General features: G+C 40.6%; 1 protein-coding gene and 1 non-coding gene across 2 annotated transcripts in view; both read left to right on the top strand.

Annotated features, from left to right (window-relative positions):
• Positions 1–6412: 6412 nt before the first annotated feature.
• The window catches only part of LOC145394697 (uncharacterized), a 28005-nt gene continuing 15074 nt past the window's right edge, over positions 6413–19343 (top strand). Inside the window, exons 1-7 of the mRNA XM_080268477.1 lie at positions 6413–6486; positions 9723–10417; positions 11640–11772; positions 12730–12826; positions 14756–14846; positions 16589–16676; positions 19099–19149. Coding sequence (XP_080124603.1) covers positions 9740–10417; positions 11640–11772; positions 12730–12826; positions 14756–14846; positions 16589–16676; positions 19099–19149 — 1138 coding nt within the window. The 5' untranslated portion in view covers positions 6413–6486; positions 9723–9739. The remainder of the gene's footprint in view (positions 6487–9722; positions 10418–11639; positions 11773–12729; positions 12827–14755; positions 14847–16588; positions 16677–19098; positions 19150–19343) is intronic.
• LOC145394873 (5S ribosomal RNA) lies at positions 18436–18554 on the top strand. The gene has a single exon (XR_013896515.1). It is a non-coding gene; the product is annotated as a 5S ribosomal RNA (ribosomal RNA).

Genomic DNA, 19343 nt, shown 5'->3' with positions numbered 1-19343 from the left:
TGCCTGTGCTGTTATGTATGTGTATATGTGTGCATGTGTACATAAGCATGTGTGGTAGTGTGTGCGTCCGTGCGCAAAGGCATGTTTGCGTACTTGATTGTGTCAGTGTGTGTGTGTGTGTGTGTGTGTGTGTGCATGTATATTTATGTGCTCATGTGCTTGTGAGTGAATGTGCTTGAAAATATTTCGGACAGAATTTCAAAGAAAATCTATGAACATGTACTTTACAAAAAGGTATGTTATATGCTTAAACGGCAAAAAGTGTCAGTGACTTATATTTAAAAAAAAAATGAAATCCTTTCAAAATTAACCAAAACAAAGTCTACCCGCAGCATAAAATACACGCATGTAGAGTCTATTAAAATAACCTTACTTCTGAGTGGTGGTGGGGGCGGGGGGTTGTAATGGTAGAGGTGGTGGTAGTTGTGGTTATAGTGGTTCTTCCCAACTTCTCTTGCCTTCTGTGCTCCTGTCTTGTCATCTTCATCTTGTCTTCTCTATTCTTGTCATCCTCAGCTTTTCGGGTCCAAATCAACCTGAAAAAATAAAATCAAAATAATACACGTTCTTCAGGCAATAATGGGAACAGAATATTCTCCATTATTCCCACCCAACAAATTTTAGGAAATGTAACCGTTCTGCTTTTTTAACAGATTATCATTACATCACTATTTCATTGATGTAGGAAAGGCACATAATTAATAATACTGAAATACCAATAATAATGATAGTGATGAGGGTGGTGTTGGTGGTGGAGGTTGTGTGGTGGTGACGGAGGTGGTGTGGTGGTGACGGATGGGGTGTGGTGGTGATGGAGGGGGTGTGGTGGTGATGGAGGGGGTGTGGTGGTGATGGACGGGGTGTGGTGGTGATGAGATGGTGTGGTGGTGATGAGATGGTGTGGTGGTGATTGAGGTGGTGCGGTGGTGATGGAGGTGGTGTGGTGGTGATGGAGGTGGTGTGGTGGTGTGGTGATGGCGGTGGTGTGGTGATGGAGGTGGTGTAGCAATGGAGGTGGTGTGGTGGTGGTGGTGTGGTGGAGGTGGTGTGGTGGTGGAGGTGGTGTGGTGGTGGTGGTGGTGTGGTGGTGGTGGTATGGTGGTGGTGGTATGGTGGTGGTGGTGTGGTGGTGTTGGTGGTGGCGTGGTGCTGACAGGTGGTGTGGTGGTAGTGGTGTGGTTGTGGTGATGGTGGCTTGGTGCTGACAGGTGGTGTGGTGGTGGTGGTGCTGGTGCTGGTGGTGGTGGTGGTGGTGGTGGTGGCGTGGTGCTGACAGGTGGTGTGGTGGTGGTGGTGTGGTGGTGGTGGTGTGGTGGTGGTGGTGGTGGTGTGGTGGTGGTGTGGTGGTGGTGGTGTGGTGGTGGTGGTGGTGTGGTGGTGGTGGTGTGGTGGTGGTGGTGGTGGTGGTGGTGGTGGTGGTGGTGGTGGTGGTGGTGGTGGTGGTGAAGAAGGGGTGGTGGTGGTGAAGATTGGGTGGTGGTGATAATGGGTGGGTGGTGGTGGTGACGGCGATGATGGTAGGAGGGTGGTGGTGATGATGGGAGGGTGAGGGTGATGATGGGCAGGTGGTGGTGATGATGGGAGGGTGAGGGTGATGACGGGCAGGTGGTGGTGATGATGGGAGGGTGTGGTGGTGATGATGGGAGGGTGGTGGTGATGATGGGAGGGTGTGGTGGTGATGATGGGAGGGTGTGGTGGTGATGATGGGAGGGTGAGGGTGATGATGTGCAGGTGGTGGTGATGATGGGTGGGTGGTGGTGGTGACGGCGATGATGGTAGGAGGGTGGTGGTGATGATGGGAGGGTGAGGGTGATGATGGGCAGGTGGTGGTGATGATGGGAGGGTGTGGTGGTGATGATGGGAGGGTGAGGGTCATGATGTGCAGGTGGTGGTGATGATGGGAGAGGGTGGTGGTGATGATGGGAGGGTGGTGGTGATGATGGGAGGGTGGTGGTGATGATGGGCGGGTGATGATGGTGGTGATGGGCGGGTGGTGGTGGTGCTAGTGGTGATGGTTGTGGTGGTACTGCAGCTGCTGTCTTCTCCTGTCCCATTTCCTGTCTGTCTGCTGTCCTGTTGTCTCGTCCTGTCCTCACTTCTTATCCCGGTCAAACCTTATCTGAAAAAGAATATTTAATTAGTAACGGAATAATGATAGTAACAGTTATTATTATGGCAATAATAATAACAGCAACAGTATAGTAACAATACCAACAATAGTAATAATAATAATAATAATAATAATAATAGCAATACCAACAATAGTCATAATAATAGCAATACCAATAAGAGTAATAATAATAATAGCAATACCATCAATAGTACGGTAATAAGGGTAATAAGAATAATAATACCAACAATAGTATGGTAATAATAATAGCAATAACAACAAGGGTACGGTAGCAATAGTAATAAGAATAATAATAACAGTAATAAGCATAATACTATCAACAATAACTAGAATAACAATAATACCACTAATACTGGCAGGAAAATAGGGTAGCCTAAATGTATTGTACGTTTTACTTTAAGCAGCAGAAGGATATTACCGATTCAGTTCCTATCGCTGCAGTTTGTTTTCTGTATTTTTCTATTTATATGGTGGTACAGAATTGTTTTTTGTTGACTTTTCTCCCCCCTGTTGTCATCATCATGTTCCTTATGCCTCACCGACGTTTATAATGGCGTTCTTGCTAAAAACTTACTAGAATCACGGTTAAGTTAGATTGGTAGGTTTGGTTAGGTCTGATTAAGTTAAAATATAAGGTTAGGATGCGGTATTAAAATGCGACCTGGACATACGTTGGAGTAAGTGTCCGCCATTACAGACGAGGAACAGTTGCTAATAGCGGAAGGAACATGACTAAAAACAAGAGGGAAACAAATTTAACGTAAAAGTGCACTCACCATACCTAAAATAACCAAAAAAAGGTAAAAGACTATCAGGAAAAATAAGACATATGATCTGGTAAGGTGTTTCTGCTGCTTAAAATGTATGTGTGCAGGAGAATCATAATCACTGCAATACCAATGATAAAACAGCAGTAATAATAGCAGTAGCAATACTAATGAAACGTCAAAAACTAGAGCCCCAAGCTGTTGACGCAAAGACCAATCCATGCCCATGGACTTGTCATACAACCTTCATGACGGGGCGCTTTGTGGGCTGAAATGATACATGATACTCGAAATAAAGTTGACCCCATAAGACTGTGACCTCTGACTCCTTGACCTTGCTGACCTAATCAATTCAGCGTCCCTTCATACTGTATCACTGGCAAAAGTTTGGTCGAAATCCGTCAAGGGGTTCGGGAGATACCGCGCCTGTAACCATATGGCCTTGACCTTTGACCCAGTGATCTTGCTCACCTAGTCAGTTCAAGGCCCCGTCATACTGTATCACTGACAAAAGTTTGGTTGAAACTGTCTAGGGATTCAGGAGATTTCATGCCCACAAGAGTATTAGAGAGACAAAGACACGCACGCACGGACGGACGGACGGAACAATCAATGAATGGGCGGAGGAATAACAGTAATATCAACAGTAATCCACAGTAATTATAGTAATAAGCAGCAACAGCAACACTACCACATTCTACAAGGAGCACCCAGAACAACACCCGTGCTAGCCACCTGGTCTAAGGGCCCAATATTTAACTCTTCTTGGCCTTCGACAGATTACGACAGACACCGTGAATGTTTTCAAAATAAGTCACTAAGTAAGAATTCCTACGAAGCCCTCCAATGCCACCTAGAACAACCACTACGAAAAACTGTCTAACAACCATACCCAACTACAAGCTTCCAGCAGTTTATACTTTGGAAAACACACTAACCCAGTAACGCCTTGCTCATCCAGGCTTAAGTCCATCCATGTTTACTCACTTGCATATAACGTGATTTTCTTAATATATACATAATATATACTTTAATGAAGAAAAATGTTCCAGAAAAGCAATCAGCACTCCTTCCTCCATTGCACGGCTCCAGTTCAAACTAACTCACATTCCACCTGGTCTCCTGGCTAGGCGTAATAACTTTGTCTAAATTAAGAAACTATGAGTTTTTGTACGTATTATTTACCCTTAATGACGAGAAATGTCCCGGAGAAGCCGTCTACAACCTTTCCTCTCGACAGCACAGCCAACAATGCAACATGTGACGTCATCAAAAATTCGCCTTGCTTCTCGGATGCCTCTCTAGTCGAAATGTCTAACCCTAACGCCTAACCGGCAACTCAACCAGACGATGAAAGAAAACAGGGGATCAAGACAGAATGTCATGTTAAGCTAGAACGTAAACTTCAGAGAACGTCAGTCATAGAAAGAACGTAAGCAAACGAAAAGAGGATAAGCTGAAGAGAACGTAAGCTTAAAAGAGAACATAAGCCTATCGAACATTACTTAAGAGACTGACAGACAAATGAGGATGTAAAAGAGCGTTCCAGTGTTGATGTGGACGTGATGTGGAAAACAGACATACAAATGAGTAAGTAGAGGAGCCTGTGGTATTGATGTGGATGTAGAGTGAAGTGGAAAGAGAGAGAGACAGACAAATGAGGAAATAAAGAAGTATAATGGTGGACTTATAAAAAAAAAAAGTTTACTTGCTGCGTACCCTTCAACCCTTCCTGTGAATTCGGTTAAAAAACAAAAAAAAATACTGTTTGCAGTAATTTCTCTTATACTTTTACACACACACACACACACACACACACACACACACACACACTAAGTAGCATCATCTATCATACTCCGTTTCTCGGTGTCTAAACTAAATCAGAAGTTGGACAAGGGGATCTGTACTTCCATGCACGAATTAAACTATATTACATAGTACCAAATCGAACCGTAACTCATTAACGTCAACCTCTTGTTAGGAAGCATTAATTAGATACGCAAAGACATCCACTGAACTACAGAGGTAATAATGTGTTAACTGAACGATTGACATGATGCTGCTTTATCGCAATGGAAATACATGAGGAAAACAGCAGGGTGAGCGAATGGGGGTGCCTCTGTATGATTGGTATTGGTTACGGGTCGGGTCGGGGAGGGGGGAAAGAGGGATTGTAGCATGATTATTATGGAGAAAGTTCTTCTCCATTCTCTACTGCAAATACCGGGGATCCACAGAATGCTTCAGGCACGAATCACAAGTTCGCAGTGCCACTATACCGTTTGATAATACGAGTCAAAGTATTATTATTCTCTCATCATATATTACGAAAAAAAAAAATAAATAGCATCCTTCCTTCTATGCCAAAACCCATCTCAATCCCTACACAACACACCACCCGTCAACTTCGGTCATGCCGCTACACGCCTCTCCACTTCTCTCACGAATATTTCCCGACGTCCTGCAGTCCATGAACGATTCTGTGAGTCCCACAAACACCCACCCACACTATTCTGTCACCAGTAAAATAAGTACGGTCTTAAAACTGATAATACGGGGGATGACGATGATGGCTGAAGCGTGAAACTTGTACGAGCTAGGCCTAACATATATACGGCCGTTCCATTCACATTGTTCCTAGCTTTAACTTCTCGTGGGGGAAAAAAATGGCCTTACCTTAGCTACAGAGACAAATAATTACCCCTCACTCTGCTGCCGCGAATCGACTTCAGCGGCGCTGCTGCGATGGAAACAGTGGGACATCAAATATTTTGGTGACAAATAAAGCTGATAACGAGCCTAACATGTGACATAATTTGCTGCCTTAATCTTTGAAATGTGTATGTTTTTATATACATTATGGGCTACTTAATCAAAATATCAGTCACTTCATTGAGCCTTCTAGTGTATAACCTCCGTGAAAAAGGTGTGTGTGTGTGTGTGTGTGTGTGTGTAGAGGGCAATCGATCAATAGTAAATATATTATCCCAACACCCTTGATGAAAAGTGAAAGGATATGTCGACCTCCCCTTCCCAGTCAATGACGCTCCTGCTGGGGAAGAAATATTACAGTATCTCCTTTTGCAGCATCGTCATCTCCATGGCTGTCTCCCGAACTTACCTAGAAAGTGGTGCTGGTGAGGTGCACCCCCACGTGATGGCATCGATGTAACTGGCCGGATTCACTACCCGCCTATAATAAAACTCCTCACCTCCCTCCTGATCCTCAGATAGGAAAATGTTGGACTGTGGAAAATATATATATATATATATATATATATATATATATATATATATATATATATATATATATATCGCCAAATATGCGACAATACAGCCATTTTATCGAAACTCGAAAAACAGCGTATTTAATTTCACTAAACAAGATATTTTCAGTTGTGTATAATTTATTCAGGCTTATTATGATTAAAAATTTTTGCTTTGATCTTCATAAATTTATACGATTCGGTGAAAATAATATTTAGGTTAGTACTCCCTTCACCAGATGCATTATGGGAGCATAAACAATCAGCTGATATGTCTCCAGCCATCGATTAGAAACATACGTTGGGATATTTTACTAACCAGGTATTTATTAAATTTTGTGTGTTTGCAAGCATAGTGGTCAATGAACTTCACTTTATGTTCTTGTGGGGAAATTTTTGAGCTTATAGGGCGTGATCGTCAAACTTGGATTGAGACGTCGGGAGTTTTAAGGTGCTGTTTCAGTATTCATTGATATTTCACCGTTTCATACTTTAATTTAGACACTCATAATTCGTTTGTAGAAGATTAACGAAAGACCTTATCCAGTGATTTAATTCAAGACACTGCTTGGAGTCGTGCCTGCCATACCAGTCACACCAAACCCAAGTGTAACTAGGAAGTTCGTATTAGGAAGGAATAAAACTCCAGTTCTTGCACAGTATTAAGCTTGTTGTCTGATCATGTATTACAGAATGCAACCTCACAAAACAAGTTTCATTTCATATAAATTTTATTCTGTCTGTACACAAAGCATAACTTGAAATAGGGTGTAGAATTAGCTAACAGCCTCAAGTTTTCAGATGTATTTTGGTGTTTTATTTTTTAGTTCTCGTTTATGTTTCCATGGAAAAGTCATCAGTATGAAGATTTTTGTCTGATATTTCCTCAGAATAATAAAAAGATAATTTTTTACTGTGTAATGATATGCACTGGACATAACCTTAGCAGCATTCAGACCTAACTTAGGCTTTCATAGAGTTTAACTCTGGTATCCTCAGGCTCTGACCTGTGTGGTGATTTTATAGAGTCAAGCACAAAGTAATTTTGACATGATACATAATTTTCTTCTTTTATGTGATTCATCCTATTTTAACATTCATTTCCAGTGGAAATTGCTTGTATGTTAACGTCCTGTACTGGCATGACAGTTCTTATAATGACATTCGTAACTTCCCACAAAGTGGTGAAGGCTTTCAAGATGGCTGTGGAAAGTGAGAGCTAAGTAAGTTGTTGGGAAATTTAAAGTAGAATCCCATGAAAGTTTAAAAGCCAAGCCAGGGTTTTAATTTGAAGAAGAAAGTGCCATATGTGGGGAAATGGGAAATGTGAGTCAAGTTTAGAATTTGTAAATAAAGGACTACCAGGTAGCATATGTGGAAAAATTGAACTCAGAGCTAACTTTTTTCATTACCTGAACCAAAAAATACAAAATTAACCTGTCTGGGATGCTGCACATTTATAGTCCAACTGTGGATGCCATACATTTATAGTCCAGCTGGGGTAACCTCATGGTCCATAATTTTTTTTCTGTTAAATGTCATTAGTGTGAGGATGTGATTATCAATATATTCTTGCTGCTTTACCACCAGACAGTTATGGAAGCCTGTATTCAGCTCGAGACTACTTTTAATGCTCAGATCTCTAAAATTTTAGACCCACTTTTTAGTATTGCATCATTTTATAGTACAGTAGCTACAGTGTATTTCTTTTACAGCTGTTTTGTATTACGTGTTTGTTTTTCGTGCCATTTCATTATAGTGCCATAGGACTTTTGGGTAACTTTAGAAGTAACCAACGTTACCGATTTTCATTATATTATGTCCCTGAACTATTCTAACCAAGACTTACCTTTTAAGGCTAGTTTGAGTTGGGGGAGCTAATTTTGTAGGGGTCATCATATAGTGGCTTAGGTTAGGCTATCTCTCCTTATTCCTTCTTGCAATGCTTTTCACTTTACCACATTCACTGATGGAACTGGGACACGATAATGGTCTTTGGCTTCTTAGTCACATTCTATACCTGAAAGATTTGAGGAAAATTAGTCATGAAGAACATCATAATCCAAGTTACGTTTCATCATAAACAAGACCAAGTCTACTAATACATAAAAAAATATACAGGAAAAAAACACAGCAATTTTTAAACTTGGAGGAGTGGGATGGGGTGAGTACTTGACTGTAAATCCATATTATATACGCTGGTGTTAGAGTTCTGAAGTATTGACTAATTCCCTATCAATGGTACTGTTATCTGGGTGACAATGCTACATCAGCTACATTTTAAGCTACAGAATTTTAGCTGGCAATCTTTCCAATATTTACTATGGAAAAAAAAAAAGGAGGGGAGGGGGGGGGGAGCAGCATAAGAAGTCTTACTGTACATCCGTTGCAGCCTCTTGATAAAACCTTATGGATTAAACATATGGAAAATGAAATACAGTAGTCTTCCATATCAGCCAGGGATACTTTATAAAGATGCCTGTTGATGGTGGAAACCTTTATATTACTGGCATCCTGTGGTAAGCAGTGGCAACCATCACCCAATCATGCAGTCCTGCCTATTTCACAACAATGGGTAGTAACCATATAACCAAATAACATGGTGACGGTGCCCCTGTACATTGGATGGAGAGAGATAAAAGCAATGTCCATAAAAGAACAAAACCTCCACACTCTTCACTGCACCTTGCTGTGGCAAGGCACTTCTAGGGAACACTGGTTCATGGTGGTCCTGCAGAAGCAACTGCATGCCTGTGGCTGATGGGTCTGCTCAGCCATACAGACCTTTACTTTACTACTACAACTATAGTCTGTTTCAGGAAAGACGAGGGTAGAAATCTTACTCAAAATTACAAAAGGGGGATTTTCCCCCCAAAATGAAGGTCAAAACTAATTAAAACACGGTATTTTGCATTGGAAACCATAAAAATAATACTAAAAGAAAACGTTGGTTACTTCTAAAAATTTACCGACTCTTGTTGTCAGGTGCTAGAAGTTTATTTTTCATTTCAGTTAAATTTTCAAAAACAGGATTTGCGTACTATATTTGTTTTGAGATGTGTGAGCCTCAAGTCTACGATTTCTGTCAATGCCACGATGGACAAGCAGCAGTGAGAATATACATGGTGGCCCGTTAATAGTGCTGTGGTATAATAGAAACTCTCCTGGCAATATTTTATGTGTTGCAGGGACAGCTCAGTCTGCTAATGTGGATGTGGATATGGCAGTGGGAGTAGAAAATGGATAGCTACACGATGTTGGATAATGCTGACTGATCCGTCCCAGCAGCACATAAGAAATAGGTACCCAACAGAGTGGAGGAAGAGTGTTATACAGTATATGGATCACCGCGTATTTTAAATGATCTTAGGCATATGAGATTAAAAATAAAAATAATGAAAAATTAACTCCTAAACAGTAGGGATGTTAAAGCAGATCTTAATGTGCTCCATTCACTGATCTCATGGGGGGACAGTGGGTTTTCTTTAGTATATAGTATAGTACGGTATCTGTTTTCTATAATACAGTAAGTTACTGAATATTTCGTCGTCGTTTCAGGAAATATACCAAGTAGAATGAGTGACTCAGCAAGCACCTCAGACTCTCTAACCACTGCCAGCAGTCCAGCACAAGCAGGGATGGAGTCAGAGAACTGTGGCCACACCTTACAACCACCACCACAACCCACAGTAACTCCAAATGAACCCTTATCATCCTCAGACTCCATGAATTCAGATTCCTCATCTGTTGAACTAAATTCTTCTCCAGGCATCTCTGCAACTGTGCCTTCTGCCTCTGTATTGACCACCTCCACTGAGGAGTCTGCCCACACTGCCTCAGGATCTGAACAGTCACTCTCCAGTACTCCTGGAAGCGATTCATCTCCTGACGACTCATCAGATCAGACGTCCCCCACCACCTCTCTGCCAGAGCATGCCCCTTCGCCACCAGCAGATGGCTCCACCACTACTCAGTCCCCTCCTCATTCTGCTCCCTCTGGCACACCACCGACTCCACCACAGCAGGAGGCTAATGCTTCTGCAGGAAATAATAACAATAATAACAACAACAGTAATCAGAACCGCAACAATACACAGAACCGCCCCAACAATAATAATAACAATAACAATGGAGGACTGGCCAATGTAAGAGAGAGACTCTTCCAGGCACTTTTCTTTAGGCTGGCAGTGGGATATGCCCGTGCCTTCCCCCCACCTATGAGAAGACTCATTGAATTCACCGTTTTACTAAAAGTAAGAAAATATTGTAACATTTACTCGAAGGTGTTGAATGTTCTCAGTAGTTAATTACTGTAGTAGCAACCACATTATCATAAATTGGTCTTATGTAGTTGATTCAGATAAGTTCAAAAGAGCTACCTCTTGCCCATATTACAGGCACATAGTGTTTGCATCACCTTTTATGAAGTAGGTAATGTTCATGGTCACATTTATAGCTTTTTTTTGTTTCTGTCTGTATGATTTTTTGGACTCTTATCCTGAAAGCCCTGCATTCTGTAATGCAGGGTAATCATATTTAATTACCGTGAGTGCTTCTTATAAATGTATAAAAAAAAAAAAAACAGGACTTGCTTTTTCCTCTACAGTGGGGGCGCTCACCATCCAGTCATTCGATGTAGTGCTGCTCTTGGGTTCCTGCCCTTTCCTCTCGTCCTTCCTTCTTTCCTTCCATCCTTTTCTGCCTTTCTTTCCTTTATTCTTTCCTCTTTCTTCTGTCTATGGGTGACTACACTGAGTGACCAGCCAATTAGTTTCCTGTACACCAGGGAACCATTTACTACGCTGGGTGGTAACCATATAACCAAATTGTGGCGCCTGGTGGTTTAGTGGACAATTAAGGTGCTCCATTTGGATTGAGCGAGTGCAGGTTTATATCCAAGAGGTGGTTGGGGTTTATTGCTCATGTAATGCCACTTAGGGATGAGTGAGGCTGGTCACTCTCATCGTAAATATCACGACCAACTTGCCTGGCCCCAGGTTCCTACGCTCCTTGTGAGGCAGCACTGGATTAGATGGTAATGATGATGATATAAGTTTTAAAGCATTTGCCATAAATTTGTTTTAGTACTGATATTGTAGGTACCGTAAGGTGTATGGAAGAACAACAATGGACAGTGTGAGTGATGGAGAGTGTTGTGTCCAGAGTAGTAGGGGGATGATATTCATTTATTCTCATTAGCTTAGGGGCATCTTTTTTACTCTGTTCTTGATATTTATTTGTTATGGTAACTTACAAGCTCAGGGCCATCCTTTTTATTCTGCCCTTGCATAGCCTAGGATAGGCTTTTCCAGCTGCACAGGTTCAGTACAACTTTGATAAACTCCTCCAATGCAAGAGGCCTTTCCCAAGTTGAATTCAATCACCAGGTAGCAGTATGAAGAAATTAACAAGGGTTTCACATGGATTTGAGGCATTAACTACGGTATTCACTTATCATGACTTCTTTCTTTACAGGCTCTGACAACTCTGTTCCTCCTTGTTTACATCCATCTGGCCTTCACTCGTGCCCCTATTACCTGCTTGGATCATGTGCGTGACCACTGGCCCAGGGATGGCATTCTCAGAGTCGAGGTCATTCGTAACCCTAGTAAGTCTACCCAGAAGTATGCTCTGGTATGAACATTAATTGAGAGGGTACAGTGGGATGAAATTACAGTATTTATTGCAGTAATGAGGGGAGACACCTGCTCAAATTAATCACCATACATTCTTTAACCTCTGAAGTAATTTTGCTGTAGAAGGGTAATACAGTAATAGTATGGTGACATTTCTCTTGTTTTTCCCTTTCTCTCTATTCCACACATGAGTATATACCAGCTTATATTTACTTAGGAAAAAGAAATTCACACATTTATATAAGCCAGTCTGTATTTACACAGAAAAAAAATTTGCACAGTTGTATATACCAGCTTATTTTTGCTCAGGAAAAAAAAAAAAAAAAAGTACAGGAATCTTCTGTACCGTCAAACCATTCTGCAGTTTGAATGCTTCATGTTTGGTATTGCACATAACTTACTTTCATAAACCTGTCATTTCCCTTAGCTTCTCTGTTCTGTTTCCTCTCTTGCAAGAAGCTGTTCATAATAATTTGGATCAAGGTCCTGCTTCTGTATTGCACTTACGTGTTATACAGCCTTGGCTTACAGTCACACATTACAGTGACCCAGATCCCGACCCTAATCTAATGTGCAGTCAAAAAATACTATTAGTATAATTCTCCATGCATATTTCATTTTGAGTTATATTGATTTATTCAATAAATGTGTTGTAATCTATAGTAGTTGTTTATATGAAGTAACAGGTATGTGGTAAAAAGAATTTTTGAAACTTAAAGTTTGTTTTGTTTGTTTGAGCTAATTCTCTTATTTCTATGATGCTGTGTTGGAATATTTATCCTAAATGAATATACTGAAAAGGCATGTTGTTGCTTGCAAAGTGTTTTTAATTTTGGTCATCTGAATATACAGGTGTATTATTATCATGTCTGTGCATGAGGTTATGAGGCCATGCAGCACCACAACACAGTACACTGTTCATCCTACAGGTGAAGACTACACTGTGGAACAGAGTTACGAGAAGGAAGAGCGACTGCAGCAGAGACAGATGGAATTCCTTGGTGCACTGGGCCCTGATATTGACATGTGAGTTGACGTTACATCTTTCTCTTTAGTTTAATATATTGTACCAGTATTGAATTAGAGGACTGATCAGTGTACTCTGTTGTTGAAAGATGACGGTCTTTGCATATGGATATCCTGATTTTAACATTTGCAGTGCTGTAAGACATCACCCATAAAATATTATGCTTTTTTGATGCCCAGTCTCCTCTGTCAAATACATCATCCTATCCAATATTGTACCATCAGGAGACTTTTCATCATGTACGTAGCCTTAGCAGTTCTGTTGCTCTCTGAAATATTTATTAAACTTTTGTTTTAGTTCATATTACATATTGTTGTATAGTAATGAATGAACAGTAAACTTTTGATGGGGAATATTCCCGAAATCCTGGATTATTGGGGCTGTACCAGTGGAGTGGACTGAGGCTTTCAGAGAGCTTTTGTACAAAAGTCTAGCTGACTGCAGTGAGTACAGCGGCACCAGGATTCTGACCTCTATCCCCTGTGTTCTTCATGGAAAGTGTTTGAAATCTGATTTTTTTTTTTTTTTTTCCCCATCATCCAATCCTACGTTGCCCCATGAGGAGCGTAGGAGCCTGGGGCTAGGCAAGTTGGTCCTGATATTTAAGATGAGAGTGACCAGCCTCACTCATCCCTGAATGGTATTATGTGGGCAGTAACCCCAACCTCCCCTTGGATGTAAACACTCAAAGGCTCAGTCCAATTGGAGCACCTTAATTACCCACTAAACCACCAGGCGCCGTAATTTAGTTATATGGTTACCACCCAGCATAGTATATGGTTTCCTGGTGTACAGGAAACCATCCGGCTTTGCCACTCAGTGTATAGTTATTCATAGGCAGAAGGAACAGGAAAGAATGAAGGAAAGGAAGACAAAAGAGGGAGTGTAAAGTCACCCATTGGCAGAAGGATGAGGAAAGAGTGAAGTAAAGAACGACAGATGAGGAAAGAAGGAAAGGAGGGAGGAGAGGAAAGGGTAGACACCCGAGAGGAGCACTACATCGAGTGAGTGGATTTTTTTTTTTTTTTTTTTTTTTTTTTTTAAATATCCTGGTTAATGTAGCTTTTGTGGTACAGTAGCTAACATGCACCACAACATTAGAATGGTTCCAGCTGACAGTAGCAAGGGAAGCTCCACACAGGTAAATCAGCTGACTCATCTGATTGGCGTAGATCTCTGAAGGTTAAAGAAGGCAGAATTCAAGTGTTCTAAGGAAAGCTGAAGAAGGTGTTGGGTTTGACGTCTGGTGAATTGATTACAGAGATAATGGTCAAGTTGGGCTGTCACTCAGAAAAGATGAAAAAATTGATTCTAAAATGGGACTAGGAACAGTTTGGATATTTGAATTTTGTTTTAGTCTTAGCAATCTGTTAAGACCCAAACCTGTCATAGGAATACTCTTATTAAGACTCGCATGAATTTTGAATGAGATAGTCATAGCATGTAATCAGTTTGGACAAGGAATGTTAGTGTTCAGGTGATGATTTATGAAGGCGTTTGGTATGTAGGAGAACTGCTAGGTCTCGGAGAATGAACAAATGAGTGTGTACTTGGAGTCGGACACACGGACTTGGTACTATGTTATTAGTAAAAAATGAATTTATCATCTTGGTCATTGGCACGAATTTAGCAGTTTAGTACCTTTCCTTAGTCAGGCTTTGGGACCTAATTCATCCTCTAACATATTTTGCATCACATATCACTGATATGTGTACTGTATTGCATCATTTACATGAACCTTGACATCCAAATATACTATGATATTTTACTGTATTCTAGAAGCATTTTTCAAATAATGTTCATTTTATGGCATTTTGCACATACTGCCTTAGTTTTGCACACAAAGACGTGCAAGTACTGTGTGTACTGTATATTCATTGGTTATATTAGGCTTACATGATTCAATTAAGCAGTGTGTTGTTTTCCAGGTTGTTTGGTGGAGGTGAGCCGGTGGTGACAGACGGGGACAGCTCAGTGAATGGTGAAGGAGGCAGCACCACTGCATCCACACCTCACCAGGTATGACAGAACATTTTGCTGCACCATCTTTTCACTCGATGTAGTGCTGTTCTCGGGTGGCTGCCCTTTCCTCTCTTTCTTCCTTCATTCCTTGCTTCCTTCCTCTTATGTCCTTCTTTTCTTCTTTCTTTCCTCTTCCTTCCATCTTTTGGTGACTCTACAGTGAGTGACAAGCTAAATGGTTTCCTGTACACAAGGAAACGATTAATGAAGCTGGGTTGTAACCATATAACCAAACGATGGCACCGGGTGGTTTAGTGGGTAATTATGGCACTCCGACCGGATTGAGTTGGTGTAGGTTTATATTCAATGGGTGGTTGGGGTTTATTGCTCATGTAATGCCACTCGGGGATGAGTGAGGCTGGTCACTCTCATCTTAAATGTCAGGACTAACTGGCCTAGCCCCGGGCTCCAACACTCCTCATGGAGCAACTCTGGAGTAGATGATGTATGTATGTATGTAGTGAGAGGTGCATGAGAGTATTTGGATGTAAATCATTGGTTCCAGAGAGGTTTACAATGTTCCCATGGTTGATCTGTATATGGATTGGGTAATGAGAAAAGTCTGAAATGTAGTTGTAAGGGGATATGGAGCTCATGATTAGTGTCAAAGGGTGAACTATTTCAGCTTTGATAAATGAAGATTCTTTGCTGCTGGATGATGGTGAACAGGATCTTTACGGACACAGCCAGAGTTTTGTAAATGTCTGTGAGTGGCATGGGTTGAAAGATAATATAGATAAGTACAGCTGGCATCAGCCCTTTTTTTTTTTTTTTTTCAAATCTCCATAGAGCTGAAAATCAGTGTGATGAATCATCAAGAACCAGCATAAATGATACTGATCTGTAGCTTTATAAAAGTAATTGTTGTCAGTTGCTGTGAATTTATCTCATTGATTTTCTAGGTCTGTGGAGAGAAAAGCCAGGAAAGGTGACGGGACTTTTGATGTCAACTGTGTTTAGCTAAATTTCTATGTGCATTATAGGTGAACGAGAGGAAGCAGGGTGAACTGTAGAGTTCAAATAGGACATGAGGTGCCTGAGGAGATTGATAGTTGAAATCTACCAGAGTACGATGTTGTAAACATATTTGAAAAGGACTGTAAGTTTAAAGTAAGATCACTTTAGGGGAAAAGAGTAATTGGAAAACTTTCCTATACTGTATTTTGAATGGTTATACTGGTAAGCAGGAGGTTTAAGTGTATTTCTGTTAACAGTATAATACAAGAGTAACTCCTGGGCAGTTAATGAGCACTAAGTTTAAATGTTACATGTTTTATGGACTTTACAGTCTTGGTGAAGGTGATCCATACTAAATACAGTATTAGATCTTTGCACATTCTGGTATTAATGTCAAGGCTTTTTTTTTTTTTCATCCTTTCTTTTCTTTTTTTTTCATCCTTTCTTTTCTTTTTTTTTCCTGTTTATGGATGCTGTGGTGGAGCCATAGCTTTGGTCAGCATAATTTATTCTTATCCAGATGAAATGTTTACTGTGTATTGTTTTCAGTGATGTGTGAATGATTGTTTGATCCATTTTACTGGGTTTACTGTTGAATGTTCACCCACTTTCATACTTTCTCTCTCTTTTTTCTCTGGATCCACTTCACTCATAGCTACTTGGTTAAGAAGAAAGATCATGATGATGATGATGATGATGATGATGATGATGATGATGCAGTTAAACTAGATACTGCTTGCCTTTGTATAATGTAATTATTGGAATTTAACATTCTTTTTCAGGTTGACAGTAGCGAGGTGAATGGAAGTCCAGAGACAGAGGAGCAGTCATCAGTCAGTATGGAGAACATTGAGGAAGAACAAGTTCTTAGTAAGTATTACTTAAGTATTATGCCACTTATTTTTGTCCATAACCCCTTGAGTCCAGGGTCTTTGGTTATCCTCATCATTATTAGAAGGTTTTATTCAGCTTAGGAGATGTCTCACAGTGAAGGGAGTGGGGATGTTCAAGTGCCAGACTCGTGTTGTCAGTCAACATTTATGTGATTTTTGTTTCAACTGGGATGATTATATGATAAGAAAACCTGGTTTTAGTATTGTACAGATACATTGTTTGGCACTGTACATGTGTAGGGTATAACAGGTTAATTTCACTGTGGGGTAATTTCGCAGCAACACCAATAAGGTCCATTTCAAAGACCCATAGCTCAATCAGTAGACAGGTGGCTTGTAGTCATAACGGACCCGGGTTCAAATCCTGCTGGGGCAGGGAACAGTTTAAGGATTTGAATTTCATAAAAATCAGACTTTACTGATCTACCAGAAGACCCGCCGACATGTTGTAAAAACACCCGCTCATACCAATACACCAGTCCTGTATGAGACAGCCCTAGCATGTATTCAGTATAGATGGTGGGTGTTAGCACCAAAGTGGTGACATGTAGAGGTGTGCAGTACGCAGGAGGGCTACTGGGCCATGAAAGCGGGCTGTGAAGCCTATGGCCAGAGTTGGACAAAAAAAAAAAAAAAAAAAAAAAAAACTATTGCATGGATTTGGCTTTTGTTGTGCTTAGATTTTAGAGAAAATTTTGCTGCGACAAAGACCCATAGCTCCCAAACTATTCCATAGATTTGGCTTTTGTTGTGCATAGGTTTTAGAGGAATGCAACCTGTCAAGGTCATGTGAAGTTTTGATCCATTGTGCAGAAAAATGGCATTGGAGAAATGAAAGTGTTTACCAAAAGTTTTCAGCATTTATTGCATCAATAAAAACTGGAAAAAAACATTCTATTTGCCCATAATTATTTACATGTTTCAGGTTAAAAGTGGTTCAGAACTGTTTGCATTGTTCTCTCACACACACACACACACACACACACACACACACACACACACACACACACACAACAAAACAGTACCGTGCCATGCACTTGTGCTGTGGGAGTCCCTCCGACCAACTTACCAACCATGAAACAATTGGTGAAACAGTGGTGGATGCCATCGATGTAAAGTTCGCCAAATATATGGCACGGGCCATACTGTATGATAGCCTGGACTACCTAAGCCTTGTTATAGTTACTGTAATTGTGTCTGATGTGTAGTGTGTTATTATAATAACGATATTACAGCAATAATAACAATAATTAGGTTGTGACGAAATTAACCCGACGTGCAGGATAATTTCATCGCAAGACTTTTTTTTTCTAAAACCTGTGGGGTGGTGGGCTTTTTTTTTTTTTTTTTTTTTCTTTTTTTTTTTACAAAAACGATTAAAGTACAATATCTTTAGCAGGAGGGCTGAATGTATAGACAAAGCAATAAAAATGTCAGTATTCCGTATGTGGGGATTTGTATTTAGCAAAACCACTGTTTGCGGCGGTTACCCCGTTTTACCCTAGTATTACAAGCTTTAAATTCTTTAAAGGCCATTAAATTAGAATACTGTATATTTTCCTTCAGCTTTTTAGTACAGTAAGACCTGACTATAACGAACTAATTGGGGCCCAAGCCATTCTGAAAAATGCGAACTTCTGTTAAAAGTGACATCCGGACTTCCCCCTGCTAACCTCGACTTTTTCCGATATATCAGACAATAGTCTGGATCGCACGAATGGTTTTTAAACTGCTTTGCCAACGGCCATACCACGTTGAGTACGCCGCTTCCCGTCCGATCAGCGAAGTTAAGCAACGTTGGGTCTGGTTAGTACTTGAATGGGTGACCACCTGGGAACACCAGATGCTGTTGGCATTACGTTTTCCCTACGTGGCAAGTGGGGTTGGTGGAGGATTAGTGCCCCTCCCTGTAAAACAATTAACTCTAAGCCCTTGGCCACCCTGTTTGGGATACATGGCGTCTGGCAGTGAATGAATGAAACTACCACTGCTGTACTGTACTGTGTTATAACTTCACTATATTAATCAAATGGTATAATATGTATTATAATAATACTGTACTGTACACCGATAAACATGTCTATTATTTACCTTATTGTGGTGAACATAGCTGAAGGACTGCTTCTTGCTTTATCGGACTTCTTCCGATATGTAGGAATTTAGTCCGGTAGCTCCTCGATTCCGATGAATGCAAATTCTGGTCTATTGAAGTCCGTTATATCGAGGTTTTACTGTAATTTTATTCACGAATAAAAATTGTCAGTGAGGTGTATATGAGAGAGAGAGTTATGGTATATATAGTTAACTTAGTTTTTATATAATGCAGTACTATTTTTGTATTTTATTAATTTTGTGCAGTACTTATGAAAGTTTTCTTTGACACTTAATTTATTTATCAGGACCTGTTGAACATGGCGATACAGAGTTCAGCATGCATAATGTTTCTGGTGGTAAGTATCTCCATATTTGTTGGTTTAATTTGCACCATTTTTAGGTCTTTCAGTTCAGTTAATCTTTGTTCATTGCCAATTACTGCCAAATGATTTTATTCAGCTGAGGGGGTGGGGGGCAAGGTGGCTCAGTGGTAGAACATCGGACTTGGGACTGGGGGATCATGAGTTCGAGCCACACCCGGTAGCTGCCA

Source organism: Coenobita brevimanus, chromosome 28 (genome assembly GCF_032717465.1).
Source record: "Coenobita brevimanus isolate Jiangsu-jjx chromosome 28, ASM3271746v2, whole genome shotgun sequence".
NCBI classification, from domain to species: domain Eukaryota; kingdom Metazoa; phylum Arthropoda; class Malacostraca; order Decapoda; family Coenobitidae; genus Coenobita; species Coenobita brevimanus.
This window is presented reverse-complemented; position numbering and strand designations above follow the sequence as displayed.